The sequence below is a fragment of the Callorhinchus milii genome, unplaced genomic scaffold, assembly GCF_018977255.1.
Source record: "Callorhinchus milii isolate IMCB2004 unplaced genomic scaffold, IMCB_Cmil_1.0 Scaffold18, whole genome shotgun sequence".
NCBI classification, from domain to species: domain Eukaryota; kingdom Metazoa; phylum Chordata; class Chondrichthyes; order Chimaeriformes; family Callorhinchidae; genus Callorhinchus; species Callorhinchus milii.
In genome coordinates this window covers 2793964-2818520 of record NW_024704759.1, presented here as the reverse complement: position 1 = coordinate 2818520, position 24557 = coordinate 2793964, and the positions used below count along the sequence as shown (strand labels likewise).

The 24557-nt window shown below is 40.8% G+C and overlaps 1 protein-coding gene across 3 annotated transcripts; it reads left to right on the top strand.

Annotated features, from left to right (window-relative positions):
- The first annotated feature begins 10296 nt into the window (after positions 1–10296).
- plagl2 (pleiomorphic adenoma gene-like 2) lies at positions 10297–18963 on the top strand. 3 transcript variants are annotated; one of them, XM_007884966.2, is made up of 3 exons: positions 10297–10407; positions 14605–14665; positions 17015–18963. In XM_007884966.2, exon 3 carries the CDS (start codon positions 17019–17021, stop codon positions 18261–18263), a length of 1245 nt encoding a protein of 414 aa, XP_007883157.1. In that variant the 5' UTR covers positions 10297–10407; positions 14605–14665; positions 17015–17018; the 3' UTR covers positions 18264–18963. The 3 variants fall into 3 exon arrangements, with proteins under 3 accessions (XP_007883157.1, XP_007883151.1, XP_042197670.1); XM_007884960.2 differs by having other exon boundaries at positions 14605–14735; XM_042341736.1 differs by lacking the exon at positions 10297–10407 and adding an exon at positions 13562–13605 and having other exon boundaries at positions 14605–14735.
- Positions 18964–24557: the final 5594 nt, after the last annotated feature.

Genomic DNA, 24557 nt, shown 5'->3' with positions numbered 1-24557 from the left:
TGCAATTTTTTTGTGCGTGTGAAAAAAAATGTTTAGCAGGTAATCTGCGCGGAGCATACAGAGCGCAATATAATAATATTAATAATAATCTTTGCATTTTATACAGCGCCTTATCAAGTCTTCGAGACGTCTCAAAGCACTTCACAAAATATACTGTAAGATGAATTGACTGTATACTTTGTGGGCAAAACGGGGCAGACAATTGCGCACAGCAGCGTCTCACAAACAGTTGTAGAATCAGTCAGCCACTTATGAGTTAGAGATCTTGGGAGTAATTGGATGAAATTCTTGCCCTCAAATAAAACATGCGTCGACTGTAGAAAAACACAATGTCCTCCTTAAATTTTTTTCTAAAATTCCAAACAACACTACCAATATTACAAAATATTACAACAGGAAAATCCTGTGAAGAGCTTTGAAATGTCTCGGCAACGTGACAAACCACAGTATCAGATGCAAGGATTATTATGAAACACTGATGCAGGCGTGATAGGAAGCAAAGTCTGTTTCTACTCTGTATCGTTCTATGATCCTATTAATGAAAGAGAGAGAGAGAGCAATATAGCAATATTGGTACAATATAGTGCTACCAACGGTCACCATTGGTGTATAGTGTGCACACTGTATGCTCCCCACCGAGAACCTTCTAAAAGTTATTTTTTCACACACAAAAAGAATTTTAAAAAAAGGCGTGTTGCAGCCTTTGCCGTTTTTATCGCTGTCACTATTATGATTTGATATATTTTAGATGTTTAACACAAACAAACACAGTTTGCAAAACACACTGCGTAATAGCCACATGAAGCATATCCGCAGCCTACAGCCAGCCATGGACTGGGGCCACGACGAGATGAGCTTAAAAAAGTTTAGTACCAAGTTGTCTTGTAAATAAATAAGTCATTTAAGAGCTGAAATGTAACTTTGTGGTTTAGTTACCATTCAGGAACTGCTAGAGTTCTCATGGTTTACGGTATCATCTGATTAGATTAGATTATGACCGCTCTCTCACTCTCTCTCTCTCATAATAATCCTTGCGTTTGATACAGCAGTTTGTCACGTCGGAGAGACGTTTCAAAGCTCTTCACAGGATTTTACTGTGAAATCTAGCCACTTGTATCTTGTAGGCAATCGCGGCAGCCAGTCTGCGCAAGGCAACATCCCACACAAAGCCACAAAGTCAATGACCGATTTTATTTGGGGTGGGGGAGGTGGGGAATTGTCAGACAGGAAACCGGGAGAAACTCTTCTCTTTTCAAATAAAACATTCTCGAGACAGAACGCCTTACAAAAACACAGTCACTACACTTGATGGTAATTTCTGGAAACACGTTGAAACGAATTGACAATCCAGGGAGCTGTATCAACGCAATGATTATTATTATTGTTATGGTTTTCATCATTATTATTATTACTGGGATCAAGTTTTGAGTAAAGACCGCAAGTTATTACCAGTTACTTCACGCTCGAGTGTGCAGTGATTTGGGTCAGATCATTCGGAACCTGAATGAAATTTGAGCCATTAGCACAGCTTACACTTGGGTGTAGACTCACTGTGGAGAGAGAGAGCGCTTCACTGAAGCTATCTCTAACATCGGTACGGCCACACTGGGATGTGATTGAGTAAAACGCCATTGGATAACAGCGTGAGTGTGTTCAGCGCCTCGGGACGTCCTCCCGATGTGAAAGGCGCTCTGTAAATGCAATTTTGTTGTTGTTGCTGTGTGTGTGAGTGTGTGCATGAGTGTGTGTGTGCATGCTTGTGCATGTGTGTGCGTGTGTATGCGAAGACGATCTGTTGAAAGAAAATGACATTGCGACACCCGATTGTTCTATCTGTCCTTCTCTATTTGTGGCTTTCTCTGCTCAACGTTCATTCATAGTTTTAACAAGGCTGTGGCCAAAGGTTTGGAATTATCCATCCTTTGAAATGAGACATTAAACCGAGGTGCTATCTGCATGTTCAGTGGGACGGTAAGGCACTATACTGTTGGAGAAGAAAGGGATTTCCACCATCCCCTCACCTCCCATTAGTGCCATGGTAATAATCCCTTCAAAAACAATAATAATTTGCTCACTCAATCCACGACTGTTTGTAGGGATACTGTTTTGCGCAATTGGCTGCCGCGTTTCGCCCACAAAATACACACTCGATTCACTTTACAGTTTATTCTGTGAAGTGTCTCGAAAGTAACAGTTATTATTATTATAATAATTAATAATAATAATAATCCTTGCATTTGATATAGCGCTTTTCACGTCAGGAGGACGTCCCAAAGCGCTTCACAGAACACACTGTAAAGTGAATTGACTGTATATTTGTGGGCGAACGCGGCAGCCAATTGCGCACAGCAATGTCCCACAAACAGTCGTAGATTGAAAATGACCAATTTAATTATTGTTATGGGTTTTTTGGAGGGATTATTATTATCAAAAGAGCTCCAGATGCAGAGAGAGTTTTAAAGAGATGACTATTTTTCCTGAGATTGCAGCTGGTGTGTTGTCCTGTAAGAAGTTTTTGCTTCTCTTTTTATAGCTGATCCAAAACGGCCCCGGAATTGAAACTGAAGAAAACCCACATCTATTCTGATTTTTTCCCAGTCAGCAGAGTGCATTGGATTGGACAAGCTTTCCTGAGTTATTCAGGCTTAAAACTAAATAATTTTGAGTTTCGTCCACAAAATGCCCAGTCAATTGCAGTATATCCTGCAAAGTGTTTTGAGCCATCTCAACGATGTGATAAAGGCGCTATATCAAATATAAAGATTATTATTAAAACCAGCGTTAATTCTGCATGGTTTGCTACATCAAATAAATCTCTATCACACTAAGTTTCGGGTGAGCTGGCGGGGTAATGTTACTTGCAGATTATGTTCAGCAAACGTCACGGCATTGGAGAGAAAGACTAGGCTGATTGTCGGAGGTGTTGTCCTTCTGAAGAGATGTTAAACCCAGGTCCCTTCTGTGCCTGTGTTCAGGTGGACACTGAAGATCGCATGGCACTGTATTGAAAAGAGAAGGCGGTTTGTGGCCAACAAGTGCTCCAGATAAGTTTGTTGTTCACTTTACAACTTATAACACAATGTCTGTCGCGTCACCTACGAAAACAGTCACTACACTTGACAGTAATTACTGTGAAGCACTTTGAGATGCTTTGATGTGATAAAGTGTTACAAAAGTACAAATGTTCTTTCCTGCAGCGTTATGAGTAGGTGGGTACGAATAAATCTTTCTCGTTGGTTGCTTTAAACGTGTGAGATTTATGTTAGCCTTCAATGGGAGGTGTGAGCCCGAGGCTCTCTGTGTTCTTCTCTCATGAAGAACACCTACAGGTTAATCCTTCGAGGACTTCAGATGGAATTATTGCACTGAGAATAACTAGATCCTAACGGAAGAAACATTTATCAAAATTGGTCTTTCGTTTTGTGGTTGTTTGTGGGATGTTGCTTAGTACGAATGGGTTGCTCTAGTTTGTATAGTTCTGGTCCTTCTCGCTCCCCCCAAAAAATACCATTACTCGGGATTATTGAGACACCAAAGACACAGGAAACCAAGGCATCGTTGCAACCTAGGCTCCTCAGGCAGCAATTGGAAGTAACGACATCATGTCCTGTCAGCAGACCGCACATTAAGGAACTGTCTTCAAACAGGAAGACCAATGAGGAACAAAGTAGCAGTAAAATTACTATCGGTCAGAGTGTCCGAAACAGAGCAGCAATCCTCCAAACTTCTAGAACGCATGGTGTCATTGCCCAATAAATCTCATACATTCATTCCCTCCTTTAACATTCACTTCACACGCACTTAGTCATTTCACCTTCACAAAGTCGAATGTTCAACAATAACAACAGCAACCTGCATCGTAGCATAATGTCTGAGAGCGTGACACAGAGTGGGAAGGGTGGGGGGTGTGGGGTTAGACATCAAGCAGATAAGGCGCTGTATCAAGCTTTGATACAGCGCCTTATCATGTTGTCGAGACGTCTCAAAGCGGTTCAAAGGATAAACGGTAAAGTAGTACGACTGAGTGTATTTTGTGGGTGAACACAGCAGCCAATTTGCACACAGCAACGTCCCCTCAAACAGCCGTGGAGTGAGTGACTGATTTTATCTAGAGGAGTTGTTGTCCCAGTCACTGGGTTTTGAGGAGATGGTGAAATGAACCAGAAAGCTGGCTCTTGCGGCCGTGACTCTTGCTTCTTTCCGTGTCGTGATCTTGTGGAAAGGGTGGATAGCCTGGCCACACTCCTGCGATGCCCTCGAGGATCCAGCCTGGACCTCAGCCAACCTCCCTCAGTCAGCGAGCAGCCTTAACAGCTTCCTATTGTACCACGTCCAGAGCAGGAGATTGGATGTTCCCCATCCAGTTAATCAGTTAATTAATTGATTCATTAATTAATTAATGCCATCCTCTTTATCTCATCAGTTTTGACTTCATCCATGAGTCTCTTATAAGGATTATATACAAGGATTATCATACTGTATATACAATATTGTACACAATATTATTGCCAATCCCTTAACTCACTAACTCTGCTACACCCTTAAATATCTAGGTACATATCTTAAAAATTCAAACTTGGAACTTGTACGATTCTGTGAGAATTGAAACGGCATCTTTTTTATTTTGTGCATATTAATATTTGCAAGAGCACAAAGCTTTGTCAGCGGTCCCATTGAGAGTCTTGCACTGTTATAATAGTAAATAAAATAATAATCCTTGCCTTTAATATAGTGCAATAGTAAATAAAATATTGCTTCCATTTGATATACCGCCTGAGGAAGGCAAAGGCAAGCCACAAGAGAGTGTTGAATGGTTTAAACAGCTCCCTGCTCCCTATGCCAATAATAATAATACTTGCATTTGATATAGCACTTTGTCATATCTTCTAGACGTCTCAAAATGCTTCACCGAATATACTGTAAAGTGAATTGACTGTATATTCTGTGGGAGAAACTTGGCAGCCAATTGCGCACAGCAGCGTCCCACAAACAGTTGTGGATTGTGTCACCAAATTATTATATCTTTATATTTTTTGAAGGGATTATTACCCCCGCAGAAAAGCAAAACTCCAAGGTTGCAACTGTTGTATCCTAATAACACTTTTATGCCGCCGCACAGAACACTGACCAAACCGGGTGCTGCTCATCTTCAGAATGCTCTTGTCCTGTGTACTTTCTCCTGTGCACTGGAGCTGTTCGGGCCATTTTGAGAGCTGCAGTTCCTCTTGCAGTGTGAGTGGCACTGGATCATCTACTGAGGCAAATATGGAGCAGTGAAGAGTGAGATGTGCTCGATTTGCCATTAAACGGCCGGGTAAAGAATGCTCCCGTCCCCAGGGAGGGCCAGAGCCTTTTTTAAATATATATATATACATATATAGATATAAATATAGACTTGTCGTGGATGCTTAAGTTATCCTAGTTTCTTCAAACGTGCATTTGAGGCATGACAGGAAATCTAAAAGCAGAAATTGTTGTGTGAAATGTTATGGGCCACGATCAAATAGAACGGTGGAAAAGGCTTGAGGGCTGAATGGCTGACTTGTTCCTATGGGATGTTTAAGAGGAAGATAGGTGGGTAGGGAGTGTAAAAAGGGACATGGAATTAAAAGATCTGCTGCAATCAATGAGTCGGATGAACTTTTTTTTCTGTGTAATATATCAACAACGTGATAAGGCATTATATCAAATGCAAGTATTATTATTATGTCCTTGCGAGAATGGGATTCTTGTGTAATAATATAAATATTCCTTCCACAGATTATTATTATTATTATATTGAAGTAGCACCTTATCACGTCTTTGAGACATCTCAAAGCACTTCACACAGTATAATTTAAAGTGAATTGATTGTGTATTTTTGTGGGCGAAACGCGGCAGCCAAATGCACACAGCAGTGTCCCACAAACAGTCATGGATTGAGTGACCAAATTATTATTATTTTTGGACGGATTATTACCCCCGGAGAAGCAATCTGCCAATCCACCAACAGCCAGTTCCTACTTACTGCTGGGTAAACAGAGGCGTGTGGAGTAAGGAAACCTGCCCAACGTTGCGCCCTGCTCGGGAATTGATCCCAGGTCCTCTCACTTGCGAGATGAGTGCTCTAACCACTGAGCTACAGGTCTTCACTGTACTTTTTGTGAGGTTTCAGATTAACTCACGTTAGTGTGATTGGTCAAATGCTGCACTGCTTGCTCTCATGGGTAATGGGAATTGGCTAACGTTGGCAGTCAGAGTCTTCATGTTGCATTGTGTTCACAAATCAGCTGGACATGATCAATGATGAGCACTGTATGCTGACATCAAGACATTACTCTACCTGAAGAGCACTGTATAATGTAATTTACAGGGTCAGTAGGACACCATATATAGCAAGTTATCAAATTGAAACTTATTAAAAAACTTCACAATAATTACTGTGAAGCATATTCATTTTTTTATATTTGTTTCACTCTGTCAGTTTCACGTTTGCAATTTACTAACTGGCGATTTTGCTTTTTTTTATATAAGGAATACAGCAGTGGCTTTGGCAAAACATTGCACCAATTATTTTGAAAAAGTATTATTTAGAAGCCTGGAACTCAAAATCATTGGCTAATGTATCCTTAGGCTTCAGCATTCGCTGCAAAAAATAATTGGTCATTTGCTTCAAGGCTGTTTGTGGGACATTGCTGTGCACAAATTGGCAGCCACATTCACCCACAAAACACACAGTCACTTCACTTTATAGGGTGAGTTTACAATCACTTTGTAAAGTGCTTTGGGATGTCCTCCCAAAGTAAAAGGTCAAATAATAATAATAATTGCTGCTTTGATATAGCGCCTTATCACGTCGTTAAGACGTCTCAAAGCGCTTCACAAAATATATAATAATAATAATCCTTGCATTTGATATAGCACTTCTCATGTCTTCTCGACGTCTCAAAACGCTTCACAGAATATGCTGTAAAGTGAATTGACCGTATATTTGTGGGCGTACAATTGTAAATATTGTAAAGTGGATTGTAAAGTGTGTATTTTTTGAGTGGAGGGTACAATGGCACACAGCAGTGTCTCACAAACAGTTATGGATTGAGTGACCAAATTTGAGGTGAAATGTCAAAATACCAAATATAAAGATTAGTGTTATTATCAGGATGGACAAATACTTTGTAAAGTTTGAGTTTCTCCCATTACTGATGTCCTCATCTACAAAGCCCTCCATAGTCTCGCCCCACCCTACCTCTGTGACCTCCTAACCCCCACCAACCCGCCCGCTCCCTCTGCTCAGCCGGCTCCTGCCTGCTCCACGTCCCCCGCCCCACCATTGGCGGGAGAGCCTTCAGCCACTCTGCCCCCAGCCTCTGGAATTCCATCCCCCAATCACTCCGCCTCGCCCCCTCCTTCGCCTCCTTCAAATCCCGCTTCAAAACCCTCCTCTTTGACCATGCCATCGGCCACCCCCCTTCCCCTCCCCTCCCTTCTCCCCCCCTGACCCCAGCTCAGGTCTGAAATGCTGTACTCTGGTCCAGCACCTTGGGACGTCCTCCCGACGTGAAAGGCGCTATACAAATGTAATCTTGTTGTTGTTGTAAAGTGGACAACAGCACTAATGGAAGTACAGCATATCAGTAATAGCCCTGCCAAGACAGATAATGATTTCTTCCTCCGTTGTAAACACTGGATCTGATGCTTTTTTCATGTCACTTAATGTGGATTCAACCAGCAAAGCACGAACTTGACGTCCTGCAATGCTCTGGACTTACCAAAGTGTCGCTCAAGATGGGGTCATGTACATCGACTTGGCGGAGAGATCACCCATTCACATGGCTCTCACCATTTCCTGTCCCGCTGTCCTCCTCCGACTATTTACAAGTGCGGCTTGTTCAAGGGTCGTTGAACTCGTTGGCAGCTATAGGTTTTCTACAGAGAGAGAGAGAGAGAGAGACCAGCGCTGTTTTATTATAATAATAATAATCTTCATCCATGTGTTTTATGTAGCACATTACCACTTTGTTGAGATGTCCCAAAGCACTTCACAGAATTTACTGTAAAGTGTAGTGACTGCTTAGTTTTGGACAAATGTGGCAGCCAATTTGTGCACATCCCATGAACACAATCCAATACAAAATCACTTTTGTTTAGTGCCTTTCACCTCGGGACGTCCAAAATGACGCCCAATTTTATTTGAGGGAGATTCTTAGCCAGGACAGTGGGGGAGCACTCCCTTTTCGATTAGTGCCATGGGATCTTTAACATCCACCTGACCAGGCACAGAGGGGACCTTGGTTTAACGTCTCCTTTGCAGGATGGCACCTCCAGGCAATGTAGCACTCCCACAGCACTGCACTGCAGTGACAACCTAAGCTGCGAGCTCAAGGTCCTGATACGGAGCTTGGTCCTACGACCTTCCCGGGCAGGGCGAAAGCTTAGGCAAGTTCCTTACTCCATGCGCCTCTGTTTACCTAACAGTAAATAGGAACCTGGATTGTTAGTCAATTTGTGAATTGGCTGTCTGTTTTGCCACTAAATACACAGTCAATCACTTTACAATATATCCTGTGAAGCGCTTTGAGATGTCTCAACAACATGATAAAGCGGTATACCAAATGCAAGGATTATTATTATTATTATTCTGCTCAGAGGTGACAGAGTTACCGACCGACCCAGGCTGACACCTGTCATTGCATTGCTAACTGCAAGCGTCGTTCCTTTGCTCCAGTGCAGACACAGATGCATCCAAATGCTCCAGCAGCACAGGGAGCAAACCAGCTTACGATTGTAAAATGTACTGTTCATTAGCTTTTTAATTAAAGTTGCAAAAAGTATTGTGGTTAGATAATTGCAGTTCACTGTAGAAACTCAACGTTGTGCCTGGAGCCCAATGGATGCTGGAATGCTATGGGCGGGTGAGTTCGTTTTCGGACACTAAAAGGAAAGGAGCCCTTAGTTTTGCAAACTCGTGTATTGTTTCAGAGCTCTCTTATATATATATATATATATATATATAGTGTGATTCAATTACAAAATTAAATCTAGACTTTAAAGCAAAATGCCTGTGCCAGTTCAGGTGGATGTTAATGCTCCTGTGATACTATTCAAAAGGAGAAGAGCTTCTCTCCTGGTGTCCTGGGTGACATGAGAAGGCGCTGCCTCAAATGCAAGAGTTATTAATAATAATAATAATAATAATCCTTGCACTTGATATGGCACCTTAACATGTCTTCGAGACGTCACAAAGTGCTTCGCTGAAAATACTGCAAAGGGAATTGACTGTATATTTTGTGGGCGAAACTATATTATTGTGTTTCCATCCCAGGTGAGCCCATGCTGTGTCGTCTTTATTTCCCAACCACTTCTATCCATCCAGTCTTCCAGCTTCTACCACCTAGTGGAGGCAATGCGCTACTAACAGAAACAGGAAACCATCAGACAGCACTTGGCACAATTTTAGGAAATATCTTGTTAAGTTTTTTTAAAAAAATCTTCACGCTTAAGTATGCCAGTAAAATGCTTAGATAGTTCTTTTGATATTTATCAGGAGAAAAGAAACGATTGTATCTTGATTGTGAAACCGTGAACAATGTAGTATTTAACAATTACTGACAATACCTTAACCAGTATTATTTTTATCAAAAAAAAGCTCCGATTATTTTCGGAGAATTCTCTCTTCGTACAGCAGAACCGTTTTAAACAGACGTTCGTAAATATGATGAATGATTATTTGCCTGCGCTTTGATTCTTTCCATTAGACCAGCGGGAATCTCCTGAGAGAAATAATTCATACAAGTATAGCTTAAAAGGAAGTTCGATACAGTGAAATCTTGTTACTCCAAAAGCGCTCAATGTAACAGATGTTTTTTTCCCTCCTCGTCTCCTGTCTTGAGTTCTGTTTCGTAAACGAGATCAAAGTCACAAGTTAACAACAACCACAACAAGTTAAATTTATACAGCGCCCTTCACATAGGATAGCGTCTCAGAATGCTTCCCAGTGACAATGTCGAATATGGAGCCAGGGGATGGAAGTGAGTGGGGCGGGGAAGGCAGGTGTATCAAATATAAGTTTTATTTTAGTTTTAAGAGGAGCTCATAGACCGATTTGGGGTTTGACATTAGATTGTCAGCTTCCTGTTAGTCTTGTCCAATATGTTGCCTCTGTGCTGTGTTTAGGTGCATTTCACAATGGCATCACTTGAAGGAAGTTAGCTCGAGTTCAGTCCTGTTACGCAAAAGGTTTATTTTAAGCAGCTCAACCTGAACCTGTGTTTGTCTTTGTCTGTACAGGTCAGTAAAGATGTGGAGCACTTTCTGGGCCCCTCCAACGAGAGTCGTTGGGACTGGCTGAGAAAGAAATTGGGTCCCGGCAATTTGACATCGTCCGAACTGGAGGAGGTTTGAACCGCACAGAAGCAAGTCATGCCGAAGGTAAATAGTTAGAGAATCATAGAATCATAGAATCCTGCAGTCACAGAAAGAGGCCATTCAACCCATCGTACCTGTGGAGGCTCTTTGAATCATTAATCCCACTTCCCCGCTCTTTCCCCATAGCCTTGCAAAAAAAATTCTTTTCAAGTAAATATCCAATTCCCTTTTGAAAGTTATCATTGAGTAGTTTACCAGCATGTTAAACATGGAGAAGGAGTGAGAGGTTTGCTAACCCCGGGTGGGATTAGAACCTATTACTTTGTTGCGTTGGGCAGTGTTTTTAGGTGAAAGCTTCTGAACTGTGGTTACAATCAAAACTGGTAACACTGCTCAGTTCAGCTGTCTGCGTCTCCGAAGCAACAATATGTTAACATGTTGATGTGTGTAAGGCAAGGTGTTCAGCCTGGCTCAGTTGGTAGCACTCTTCACTCTTCAGAAATTTCTGGGTTCAAGCCCCATGTTGAGACTTTAAATTCATGTCGCAAGGGAGGGACCACCCTCTCTGACCCACCCATCCACCCCCAACCCCCGCTCAGGTCCTAATCCCTGACTGTTTAGCGCCTTGGGACGTCCTCCCAACATGAAAGGCGCTTTACAAATGTAATTTTGTATTGTATTGTATATAGTCTTAGACTGAGACCTAATTGTAGTGCTGGGTGTGTGCTGCGTTGTCAGAGGACCCATCCTTTGTTGGGAAGTTAAATCCAAGCTCCGTCTGCCCGTTCAGGTGGGCAGTAAAGATTTCATGGCACCATTCGGAAAGAGAAGCGAGTTTCTCCTGGTGTCGTGGTCAAAAGAATTAGTCATTCACTACATTGTGAATGTCTGTGAGACATTGCTGTGTGTAATTTAGCTGCTGTGCTCACCTACAAAATGCACAGTTTCTACACTTTGCAGTATATCCTGTGAAGCACTTTGTGACTGACCTGCTGGCGTGAAAGGTGCTGTATCAAACACAGGGATTATTATTCATTTCATTTTGGATGGCTGTGAAAAGAGCTGAGGACCTGATGAGTATCTGGAGAAACACTTAAATGTGTTTTGGGAAGGTGAAGTGTGTTGTGAATTCAGGGTTTAGTTGAAAGAGGGAGAAATAAAAACACCCTGTTAATCTTTCTGACCAAGGTCTCTGGTGCTTTGTACATAATGTATTGGGTTTACCTCTATTGCACTCTGACCCACGATTTAACAACTTACATCACAAAGCTTGCCTCCTTCCATTGCCATAGTCTGCGCGACTTAATGCCTGTGTTGTTTTAGTTCTGCCGATGCCTCACCCATTTACCCAAACGCAAATAGCAGACGGATACCATTCCTGACATCTCCCAATGGCTGTGTTTCCAACCTGATTGCTAGTTATTGGTGGGTGGAGAAGAGAGCTGTGGACTTGCTCTTCACCCAGTCCCTCATTCCCTCATTGCAATTATCCCGTTTTTACTCGGTGCCCACTTGCATTTGAAAACATGACATTGAGGAAGCCTGCAGCCACCTAGTGGGACAGTAAAACAAAAACAACAACTTACATTTATATAATAATAATAATTCTTGCATTTTTGATATAGCACTTTTCACGTCGGGAGGATGTCCCAAAGCGCTTCACAGAACACACTGTAAAGTGAATTGACTGTATATTTGTGGGCGAACGCGGCAGCCAATTGCGCACAGCAATGTCCCACAAACAGTCGTAGATTGAAAATGCCCAATTTAATTATTGTTTTTTGGTTTTGGAGGGATTATTATTAGGCTCTGTGTGGAGTAAGGAAACTTGCCCAAGGTTTCGCCCTCTGCCGGGAATTGAACTCAGGTCTCTCGCTTGCAAAACGAGTGCTCTAACCACTGAGCTACAGGACTCCACATAGCGCCCTTCACACAGGGTAGCATCCCAAAACGCTTCTAGTATAGAATTCGGAGTCACTGACTCAATGTAAAATCAATGTAAAAGAGTTGCTAATTGTAAATTAATTATTTATAAAAGCATAGAGGAGTTAGCCCTGTCCAAGAGCATAGTCTTGTGATCTTCCCCCCACCCGCTCCCCCCACACGCATACACTCTAAAATTATGCATGCAAGTCTTTACTAATCAAGGTGATTGAGACTGAAAACTGCACCGTTAGCAGAGATAATAATAATAATAATCCTTGCATTTGATATAGCGCTTTTCACGTCGGGAGGACGTCCCAAAGCGCTTCACAGAACACACTGTAAAGTGAATTGACTGTATATTTGTGGGTGAACGCGGCAGCCAATTGCGCACAGCAATGTCCCACAAACAGTCGTAGATTGAAAATGACCAATTTATTATTGTTTTTGGTTTTGGAGGGATTATTATTAGGCTGTGTGTGGAGTAAGGAAACTTGCCCAAGGTTTCGCCCTCTGCCTGGAATTGAACCCAGGTGTCTCGCTTGCAAAGCGAGTGCTCTAACCACTGAGCTACAGGACTCCACGAGATGACCTAGACCGGTTGGTCAACCATTGTCAATGCCTTGGAGCACTGCATATAATAATAATAATAATCCTTGCATTTGATACAGCGCTTTGCAGAATATAATGTAAAGTGAATTGACTGTGTATTTGTGGGCAACATATGGCAGCCAATTGCGCACAGCAATGTCCTACAAACAGTTGTGGATTGAGTGACCAAATTATTATTGGTTTTTTTTTAGGGATTATTATCCCCAGAAAAGCGATCCGCCAATCGACTTACAACTGGGTTCCTACTTACTGCTTGGTAAACAGAGACATGTGGAGTAAGGAAGCTTGCCCAACGTTTTGCCCTGCCCAGGAATAGCTTGCGAGGCGAGTGCTCTAGCCACTGAGCTATAGGACTCCACTATAAATATATATATATATAAAATCCACTTTACAGTATATAATTTGAAGTGCTTTGAGACGTCTCAATGGTGTGATAAGGTTCTATATCAAATGCAAGGATTATTATCATCATTATTAGTACTGTGGACCTTCCCAGACATATCAACCTTGGAGACGGGTCAACCTGTAGTGTTGCATTGAATGGAACTTGAATGGAAATATAGTTCTGAGCTGAGTTTACGTTGTGATAAGGCGCTATATCAAATGCGAAGCTCATTATTATTATTTTATTAACAGCACAGCAGGGCTATTGCCAGAACCCAATATTTCCCAAGGGATCACTCGGTGGAGAGCAGCTAATTAGATGTGGTACTGCGAGGCTACAAGGTTGGTCTGTCCCCCAAAGTAGATGTGTCTGGGAAGGTCCACATTAACATTAACAATGGTTGGATCATCACTGGGATATGAGAGTGTAGATATGTCCTTAGCCATGTGAGCCCAAGCCCCAACTCAAAGGGTAGTCCTCCCTTATCACTGCACACGTCCCACAAAACTCATTCCTGATTCATACTTCAAGCAATCATAGTTTCCATTATTCTTATATACTCTTCCATTCTGTCGGGAGATCACCAAACTTGTCCTCTCTCAGGGAATCATCCACTACAAATCCCTGTGCCTGTGCTCCCAGCACCACCCGAGTAATTGCCTTTCACAAAGTGGAGCTGATCACGATTCCAGTCGAAGCAGATTGTCTGAAAAAGGCCACCAATAAAGCGTGGCACCAGGGTTTGTACACCGAAAAGTCATGATGACTACCCTATTATCTTAAAAAAATCATAATTATTATTAGACACTGTAAGGGTATCACGACTGTTTGGTCAACCTGTACATACAGGGCAGCTTGCTTATCCACGCTTGAGAGATCTCAGTTCAGTTGTAGGCTTGTTGGACATTGGATTACGCATTAAAATTATGCTTAGTAGAAAATGTGTGTTTTTTGTGGAAGTTTACCAGGCCAGAGATGTTGTACCATTGGTCAGTGCTAGCCTGGGGATTTCAAGGGATTACAATTTTCTGACTTGCCTGAAACTTAACGACAACTTGTATTTATATAATACAATTGCCTTTCACGCAGGGCAGCTATATATATATCTATATATATATATATATATATAGACAGAGAGAGAGAGAGAGAAGGTGACCGTAAGCACGGTCGAAGAGGAAGGTCTTCAGTCATGATTTAAAAGAAGGAAAGGAGGAGGCAAGGCGGAGGAGAGAGTTCCAAAGCTTCGGGGCGTAGTGGCTGAAAGCACAGATGCAATGTATTTTATTTCTCCCCAATAATTGTTCAGAAATATTAATCTTTCTATTCAATTTGACTTTTAGGCCTAAACAGTCTATACTCTTCCCATATTGCTGAAGCTGCCTTATACTCTGGATGCAACAGGTATCTATCAACTGGAAGTGATCATAATACACAGACTGAAAACACAGGAAATACACTTGCTAGAGAGAAGGTGGGTAAAGCCCCATTTTTCTAGGGACTGGGCCTATAAGGCGGCAATGGCAGGTGTTGCCACTGATGACCTAAGTCAAATCAAAATAACAAAACAGAAGGAAGATGCACAGAAGGTTTTAGAAGCCAAATGGAAAGGGAAGGAGTCAAAGCCAAGGAGAACCCTTGAGTGCCTCATCTGTGGAGCATTCTTCAGCAGTGTTGACAAACTTAAAGTCCATTCATACTCTCACACAGGAGAGAGACCGTACAAGTGCTCGCACCCGGAGTGCACTAAAGCCTTTGTGTCCAAGTATAAACTTCTCAGGTATGGGAAGCTGATTTGGGGAAACCTGTTTATCAAATGTTATTTAATCCTTTGAGGACTCGATTCCTTTGCTGAAATCTTTATATTACAGACTTTCCTTTTCCCCCAACAACCCCCCAAAAAATGGTTTTCAGATGATATTCTGCGAACAAAATTCAATTTTGTCCGATTCCGATACACAATTAGAACGTTTGAAAATGCAAATACACATTTACTTTATTCCCCTATCCGATTTTGCTGAAATCTTTATATCAGAGATTTTTCTTTTGTTTTTAAAAATGGTTTTCAGACAATATTCTGCAAAGAAAATTAAATTCTGTCCGATTCCGACACAGAATTAGAATATTTGAAAACGTAAATACACTTTTGCTGTATTCCCCCACCTCCCAGCCCCTGGAGAACCTCAAAACGTGTGAAAGATATTTTACCAGACATTTTGCAGAAATGCGATTGCAGTCCTCAAAGGGTTAATTTAAGGTTAATCTACACCTCCTCTAGGCAATAACAAGGTTTCTTACCAACTGTCTGCTAGAGACCACTCCACGTTGGACCAGTCACTCGTTCAATTACTTTTTCTGCAGGCAACGATGTCACATTGTACAGCAAGGGTATATTATGCTGTTGGACCCACTTTACAAAGTAAAAAGGCATCAAATCATTTCCCGCTGCCATTTGTGTCAGCTTCTGAACACGCACTTTTGAAATTCTGCATTGTGAATACTGACTAGGCATCCCACGAGACATCCATTGAGGATTTTTTGCTCAGTGGCCAGTGTGATACTTTGGATTGATATCCTGAGTTACCATTTCTCCTCCTTCCCCCTTAAATCGCCCACAAAAACAACATTGTGTTTCCCTCACAAAATATACAGTCAATTCACTTTACAGTATATTCTTGTGAAGCGCTTTCAGACGTCTCAACGACGTGATAAGGCGCTATATCAAATGCAAAGATTATTATTTATTATAAATCAAACATCATCTGTACACAAACTATTTCAAAGTGGGATAGGGACATTCAGTGCAACTGAATACAAAATTCTCTCTTCCATCTTTTCTCCCCCTCCCGCCCCCACCCTGATCCCTCCCCCTCTTCAAATAATAAGTTATAGAATGTCACATTTTCATTCTTTACACTGCGCAATGTCCTTCAGGTCCTTTCTGCTGAGGGCCAGCTGCAGAGTTTGGAAATAAAGGGTTCAGAGTGGTCTGGCCCATTGTTTAAAAGCGTGTCAACTTCTGAACACGCATGTTGAAATTCTGCATTGTGAATACTGTCTTGGCATCCCACAAGACATCCATTGAGAAAGGTTTTGGCGAAACCACTTGGAATAGTCTACCTTGTTGCTGGCTACTGAGCTATGTGGCATGTGCTTCGTCGGGTGGCTTACTGTGAGTGGAAGTATTTTGAAATTATGCCATTACCTTGGATTTCAGAGGTAGATTTTTGCAGTGATAGATGTTTCCCCATTATCCCTTTCAATCTCAGTTAATGTCAAAACGTTTGTGTAATTCCGAGTTTTCCTGCAACCTGATACAGCATTATATATTGTTTTTGCTTACAATAGGTGTGACATGTACAGTAACATTTGAACAGAACTTTGCAATATTGTAACAATATTTTAAAGCAAAGTATGTATATATAAAAATATTATATATAAAAGTTTAGTATAAGTAATTTCTTGTAATCATAATCTGAAGGATCTCTATTGCATTAATGGAGATTAAACCAATTGCTTAACAGTAGTTTACATTTAATTGCAAAATGACAGTTAAAAACTCTAATATACGTCGACTTAACCAATATGTCGGCAACTTTTATCTGCAAGCATTTTAATGTATAACGTGTTGTTGAGTACATCCATTTTCATTGTCTCTTAAAATGGACAGTAAATTATATTTATATATTATATACAATTATATAAAGATATCCATTCCTGATTTTTGCCCCAACCTCCGCCTGTTAATTGTAGGCACATGGCCACCCATTCTCCACAGAAAACACACAAGTGCACCTACTGTGAAAAGATGTTCCACCGGAAAGATCATTTGAAGAACCACCTCCAGACGCACGACCCCAACAAGGAGGCCTTCAAATGCGAGGAGTGCGGCAAGAACTACAACACAAAGCTGGGCTACAAGCGTCACTTGGCCCTGCATGCTGCCACCAGCGGCGACCTGACCTGCAAAGTGTGCCTTCAGACATTCGAGAGTACAGAGGTCTTGCTCGAACACCTGAAGACCCACTCGGGCAAGTCATCCAGCGGCGTCAAGGAGAAGAAGCACCAGTGCGACCACTGCGACCGCAGATTTTACACTCGCAAGGATGTCCGCAGACACATGGTGGTGCACACAGGCAGGAAGGACTTCCTGTGTCAGTACTGCGCTCAGAGGTTTGGGAGGAAGGACCACCTGACCAGACACATGAAGAAGAGTCACTCGCAGGAACTGTTGAAAATTAAGACTGAGCCGTCAGACATGATCGGTCTGGTCCACTCCAGCCCACCCGTCACCGTGAAGGAGGAACTGAGTCCCATGATGTGCATGGCTTCCAAGGAGGCATTAGGTAAGCCATTTACAAGTTTGCCAATGAGCATGTACAGCCCTCACATTCAAGCCATGACCAATTCAGGATCACCGCATAGCCTGGTTGCCAGTTCCCTAGCCATGGGAATGGGTTGCCAAATGGAACCTCCAAGCCCTCTTCATTCACCGCCTCCCCAACCCCCTTCTAAGTACCAGCTCGGATCTACCTCATATGCCACTGCTCTGCCTGACAAGCCAACAAAAATCGAGATGGAGAGTTACTTAATGGACTTAAACAGCGGTTTGCCTCTTTCATCTCACGACTCCCAGCGTTCGCCGCCCAAAGTGGGTTTGGACTCGCAAAGCGGGCCCCTGGATGACATTTCCGGTGAGCATTTGCTCTCCAAAAGCCCCGCCATTATCGCCGAATCCCTCTGTACAGCGAACATGGACTTCTCACACTTGCTGAGCTTCTTACCACTGAACCACCCGACGTACAATCCCCCTGTTTCATCAGGGGGGCTGATCATGGGCTATGCCCAAAGCGAGCCCCAGCCCTCGCTCACCTCCCTCCAGCCGCAGCTGCAGGACTCGCAAGGAACTGGCCTGAGCCTCGGCCCCCTTCATCCCTTGTCTCCGGTCTTTACCACCAGCCTGAACACCACACTGCCACGCTTTCACCAGGCCTTCCAATAGACTGCCTGCCGTTTGGGCCCCTTTTTTTAATCTTTATTCAGCAATCTGTAAAGCAAGGAAATGTTACTGAAACGCACAAAACATTCTCAAATTCAAGGAAGGCTGAAAGCTTTCAGGATGCTTTTAAATATAAGGCAACTTCCGTTATTCAAATCAAATCCACAATACGATGGAGTTCTTTAATAATCTATTGGCGACTGACGAGGCACGGCGAAGTGACAAGACAGTTGCTTTCTACGCTCTAATATGAATACAAATCCACACGAGGGCGGAACGTATCCGAACTATGTGAAAAGTGGATGAGTTTTAATGTGAAATTACACCCTGACAGCTTACATGCATTCATTCATTCATTCATTCATTCATTCAATCATTCATATATTTTTAACGTATACGGAGGAGACCTGTTACGATAGAAGTTAGTTGGCGAGCTAAATTTTTTGTTTGTGTTTGAAGTAAAATTACAGGGAAATTAATGACGGATGGGAAAAAAAATAATATTCGTTAGGTATTATGGCATTATTGCAAACAATGTATTAATCTGGGCTTTGATAGCCATGCTTGGAAATTGCCTCCAAATTCTTTTGTACAATACGTCACACAGACAAGAGATGTGTGGAGCAGAAGTTGCACAGTGAAAACGATTTGAGGTTTGCTAACTACCCAATTCACACGCAGTTGTACAGCCCTTTTAATCCCCCCCCCCCGCCCACAATCACCCAGTGATTAAAACAATCCATATATTTCATTGTTAAAAAAATACTTTTAATTTTATTTTACAAATTGAGGTAATCGGTGCAAAACGGAAGTCAAGATCTTACAAAAGAATTATTGACGGTGTTAATCAGAGAGCTGTATACCTCCAACTAGTTGTTGTATTTACGTACTGGGATATAACAAATGGAGATTTTCTTGTCAAGTGGATATCAACCCCACGCCACAGGTTTTCCACAAGTGGGAAGTAAATGCTATAGCTTCTTTGATTGACAAGCATCACAATGTTTCTCAGAAGGGTAAATATCACGTGTTGATGACCCGTCGCTTCAGCCTGTGGTTGACACCTTAAGTAAACCTATTATTTTTGCTGCATTTGTGCAGAGCTGGCACTTAGAAATCACACAGCGATCTGGCTTTCGCGAGATTTTGAAAGCTAACAGTAAGTAGCATATGTTAGGCAAAGTTCAAGTGTTTTTTATCATTGAAAAAAAAATCAGCAGTGTTAATTTTTGCTGCTGAATTACGTAGGGTACAGACAAAGCACCTAACATGCCTGAGCCCCAGGGCTCAGGAAACCTTTCCATTTTTGAACTCCCTGCAAGTACTGTACAAGTGTTGCTTGCTAAATAGTTAGAAGTAGCAGACAGCAGTGTTGAAGGAGAAAATGGTGAGCAAGGCAAGGCAGACTTGAATTCACTCCGTTTGGAAAAAAGGTACATACAAGCACAAAAATAATCACTGCCAATTGATCAAAGTTAGCTTGATGCACATTTTGTTTAAAAATGTCGCCTAACCATTTTATTAACCTGACGCTGCAAAATTATTACCTGATGCACCCAGATAAGTGGAACAGTTAAATCTAGCATTTCGGAATAATAGCCAGTAAGTGCTTACGGTTTTCCTTCCAACACTAATTTTGCTTTTAACTACCGCAAAGAAACACTGAACCTTCTCGAGTTCTCAGCTAGATGGGGAATATTGTGGATCATTATAAAGCAATTAGCTTATGATATTTGAATTATCCTGCCTTTACTTTTGAATAATAATCCTACAATTTTGCTTCTGCGTATTCATTTAGACCCCACTTATCTTCAAGACATTATGATATTCCTCGGTGTATAAATACTATAATGCATATTGTAGAGGAGATAGCACCAAATTAAGTAGTCGAAACACATCAAGCTTAATACATTCTTGATTATCATCTGCAAGAAATGCATTTTTTTGGCTTGTAGATATAGTCTATTAAATAAAAAAAGCATTGAATAGTTATACTTTTAATTGTAGTGAAAAATGTACTATGGTAATTTTGTACCTCCTTATATTTAGGAGCTGTGAGATTTAGAAAGGATACAGAACAGGGTGTTTGATTTAAGAATTGCCTGATTATATTAAGTCGGGGTCTCTTAAAGAAAGATTATGTTTATGCTTGTGTTTTTAATAATGTAAAAAGATTTTTTTTTAGTTCTGTAACTAGTTTTTGCCTCTGCTGACAGTGCCTTGGTCTGGCTCCAAAGAGGCTTTGAGCTATTTTGAATCTTTATTTCACAGTTCACTGAGCAGGACCTCACAAAGACACAACACATCACCTCATTGCATGTTTCTTGCTATAGGCCTAGGAGAAAACCAAACCTGCCTTACAGTGAATTCGGACACAAAGTCATTTCAGACTGACACAGGCTCAACAGCAGTGCAAAACATTGATCCCTGTTGGTTCACGACAATATAATTCTACACAATTAGATACATATTAGTGTGTCTAATATGACTAGAAACTTCCTTTGCTAAATCTGGGGCTGGGCAATACGATTACCAAATTACTATTTTTACATTTTTATATCGAAAAGTATTTTCTTTTGTGGCCAACAGTGATTTATTTTTCAAACAATGTAACTGGTTTGCAATAATACATCGTGGCATTACTCAAATCATTTATATGGTGGGAAAATATTTCAAGAGGGTTTCCAGTTTGGGGGGAAATTTTATAATGTGAATCAATTTTGGTACCATTATTTTAATTGGAAAATTATACAAAAAATATTTTCAAGTATTATGCTGCCTACAATAATTACTTTATATTGTTCTGAACAACAAATTAAAAATAAGCCCAGCAACGCTGTGTATTACCTGTGGACAGACCTATTTTCTAGTTGATATTAAATACTTTTGAAACCACATCGGAAATTTTATTTGTATTGGTGAACAAAGACATTTAAGAAAAACTGTGAGTGAAATCCTTCGATTTATTCATTGTAAGGCTAAAAGTTCCTCTTATGGCTGGTAACTTGCTATCTTCTAGCACTTTCAGAAACCCTCATAGGAAATGTATTTCTTCTGCACAACTGGTAATGAGTCTATTATAAAATTAAGTGCCATTAGAATTATTTTGTTAGATTTATTAGTGTTCATTATGATAAAAAAAGAGCATTACAGTATTTTGTATTACTACCATTCAGCTGCTCTGTGTTGTATTTAATACCCAAAACATCTGATGTATAAATCACCATTGTGTATAAACTACAGTTACTCTCAGAAATCCTCTCTCTCTCAGATTCTTGAGTGCTGTAATCTCTGACTTTATTTTAATTACAGTAGTACTAAAAGTCTACGTCAGCACTCAAAAGATTGAACAGCTGTATTTTGGAGATGGTCGAAGAGCATCTCGTTCACTGTATATTGACAGATGTTTACCTGTGATTTATACATCAAATGCCCAAATAGTCAGTGTGCTTCCATAATTGCACAATTTCTCTATATTTTGTAAAAAAAATCCTTACAGTTAAAAATGTCATGTTCTATATTTGTACTGATATTTTGGGACTGAACGAAAGCAGATCAACATAATGTACCTACCTGGTTGGAATTGTTTTAAATTGTGCCTATTCTCAAAAGATTATAGACTCTGGAGGGGAAGGGGAGATAAAGAGCAAAATGGAGGCACAAATACTTGTGTTTGCTGGATTGTTTTTTTGCAGTGGACAACTGAAGGCTTAAAAAAAAGTTTTGCTTGCTCACAAATCACTAGATACCGTTCAAAATGATTCTCGTTCGAATTCGTCCACCTGCCAACACTCACCCAGGACTAAAGTGAATGTGTAAAACACTTGCTGCATACAAGTCCATGTAGAAATGTCATTCGATCATTAGCAACAGTAAAAATAATAAAAAGGGCTGCTGTGGGGGGGAATAAAACAGTCCATTTTGTTCCTTTTCTTTGTGTAGTAAATAGTAATTTCTCCCCTCCCCCGCATTTTGTTTTTACGTCACTGCATTCTGTTATGACAGGATGGTTGTTGCATATGGTAATCATTATTTTTATATAGCATTTTATTTACATACTACTGGTATTTGTACAAAATGTATTTCAGGTAAAGAGCAACATAATCACATATTTTTACACGAGTGTTTTATCAGGTTTCATTTGCAATCTGTTGCTGCAGTTGAATTTTGTTGGACATTTGTATTGGTAGATCCAAAGAAAAGTATTTCAGCAAATGTATTTACTTATTGTACATTATACTTTTTGACTGCTACCATGTTATTTTGAACAATTAAACTATGGAGCTTCAACTGCTAAATATTCATCATTTCCATTATCTTTCACTCCCAACAATTTGTTTCAACTGAATGCAAAGAAACATAATGCCTGTATTGAGACCCAGAGCTTTATGGCAGTGTTTAACCTGTGTTTCTCGCTGGTAATGTGCATGTGTGTATTAACACATGGATCAGAATTTGCTCAGTCTACAGCCTTGAAGAATTTCTGAAAGGTTTTCCCCTCCAAATTATTCACCATCATTGTGCATCTTCATCCGCCTGGGACAACTAGGTTCGCAAGCTTCTTTTCTAATCATTGTCAGTTGTGACTCTGGTCATTCTAACAGAAGGAACAAATACCCAAGGCATGAGATGAGGTAAGCTTTTCTGTCTGCTACTCCAACACTCCTCTTCACCCTCTTTCCACCCCCCCATTTTGGTTTTAAAAGATGAAATGTAGACCATGGATAAGCTGTTTTATCTTGTACTGAACAGCAGAACCAGAAGACACGGCCTGCGATGAAGTGGGATAAATTCAGAACAAATCTGTGGAAACACTTCTTCATTGAGCGAGTAGTAAAAATATGGAACAGGCTCCCTAATGAGATGGTGGAAGCAGAAAGTGTTGATTCTTTTAAGAACAAATTAGATAGATAGTACAAAAGCATAGCACCTTAAAGGAAAGTTGACACTTTTATTTTATACTGGACATTCTTATATAAAGAGCAACATGCCATCTGAAACAATTTCATAATTGGGTACGTACAGTGCCTATGACCGAAAAGCAACAGTACAAAATTGCATTTATTTACACCATTACATGAAAGACGTACATAAAAATTAAATGGGTCCCATGAAACCACTCTGTAGGAAAACAAAATCAAATCACAGAATTTGAAAACCAGGGAAGCCTTCAAATATTTTGAGATGTGTATAACTTAAAATGAAATCACAGTAAACTTTATACCACCCCTTTTTTTGCCCTTTCGAGGGCCGTTTTACTACTTATTAAACAGAAAAGATAATTACTGCACAGGAACAGTAAAAGAAGAAGTAATTGATCTATGATACGCTAAACAGCCAAAGACACAGAGGCATCTTGGGTTCTGGCTGAAGTCAGTGCAGAATTTTATGACACCTGAACAATAGATAGAAAACGCAGGTCGGGCCTTCCACCATCCAACAACTGCCCCTGTTCTTACCAATTCCGTCTCTCCCCCTCTACCCCCCACCCCTCACCACAGTCCAATTTTGATCACAGGTTCCTATCCAAATAACATTATTTTCAAACCCTGCTGCTCGCATTTCCAAATTGTGGGTCAGTTAAAATGGATTTCCGTTTCAAAAAGAACACACTTACTTTGCCCAAAACAATGGGGAAGGAACAACACATAAAGCGCCAAATCCATGAAGTAATAAGAGAGCTGTTTTTATCATTAAAAAAACCCTTCCCTGCTATATCTATCTATACTATTTCACATGCACTGCCTACAGACAGAAAAGTGCAAAACTGTTGTGCCCACCACAACTCCTCAGTGCTTTGATTGATTGCATGCCATTAAAAAGAACAAAGAGGGTTGTGATGGGGAAACACATCAAATTAAGTCATGTTCCCACCGAATTTCTTTTTTTCAGTTATGCAGATAATATCTAAAAATGCACAAGAGCCTCAGTAAATTGAAGCCCAGGACCAAATTGCTAACTACTCAATACCCACACAAGCTGATTCCCAAACTCAAAACCGCATCTTTGCATTTTAGCACAGACAAATCCATCTCAGTTTTTATAATGTACATAGGGAGGGCATACAGCAATTTAAACACTTCAGTTATATGGTTTACTGTTTACAGGAAGTTTTTTACATTAAATTTTTTAAAAATTAAAATAAATTGGCTTTACAAGTTTACAGGCAAATCTAAACTTTTACTTTTGGTGTACAATCTAGATTAGTTGTTTGGCTCAGTCGCAATTCTATTCACAAATGCATTCAAGATCAGGTCCATCTCCAGTGGATGTGAAAATGCTCAGGCAGGAATTGCC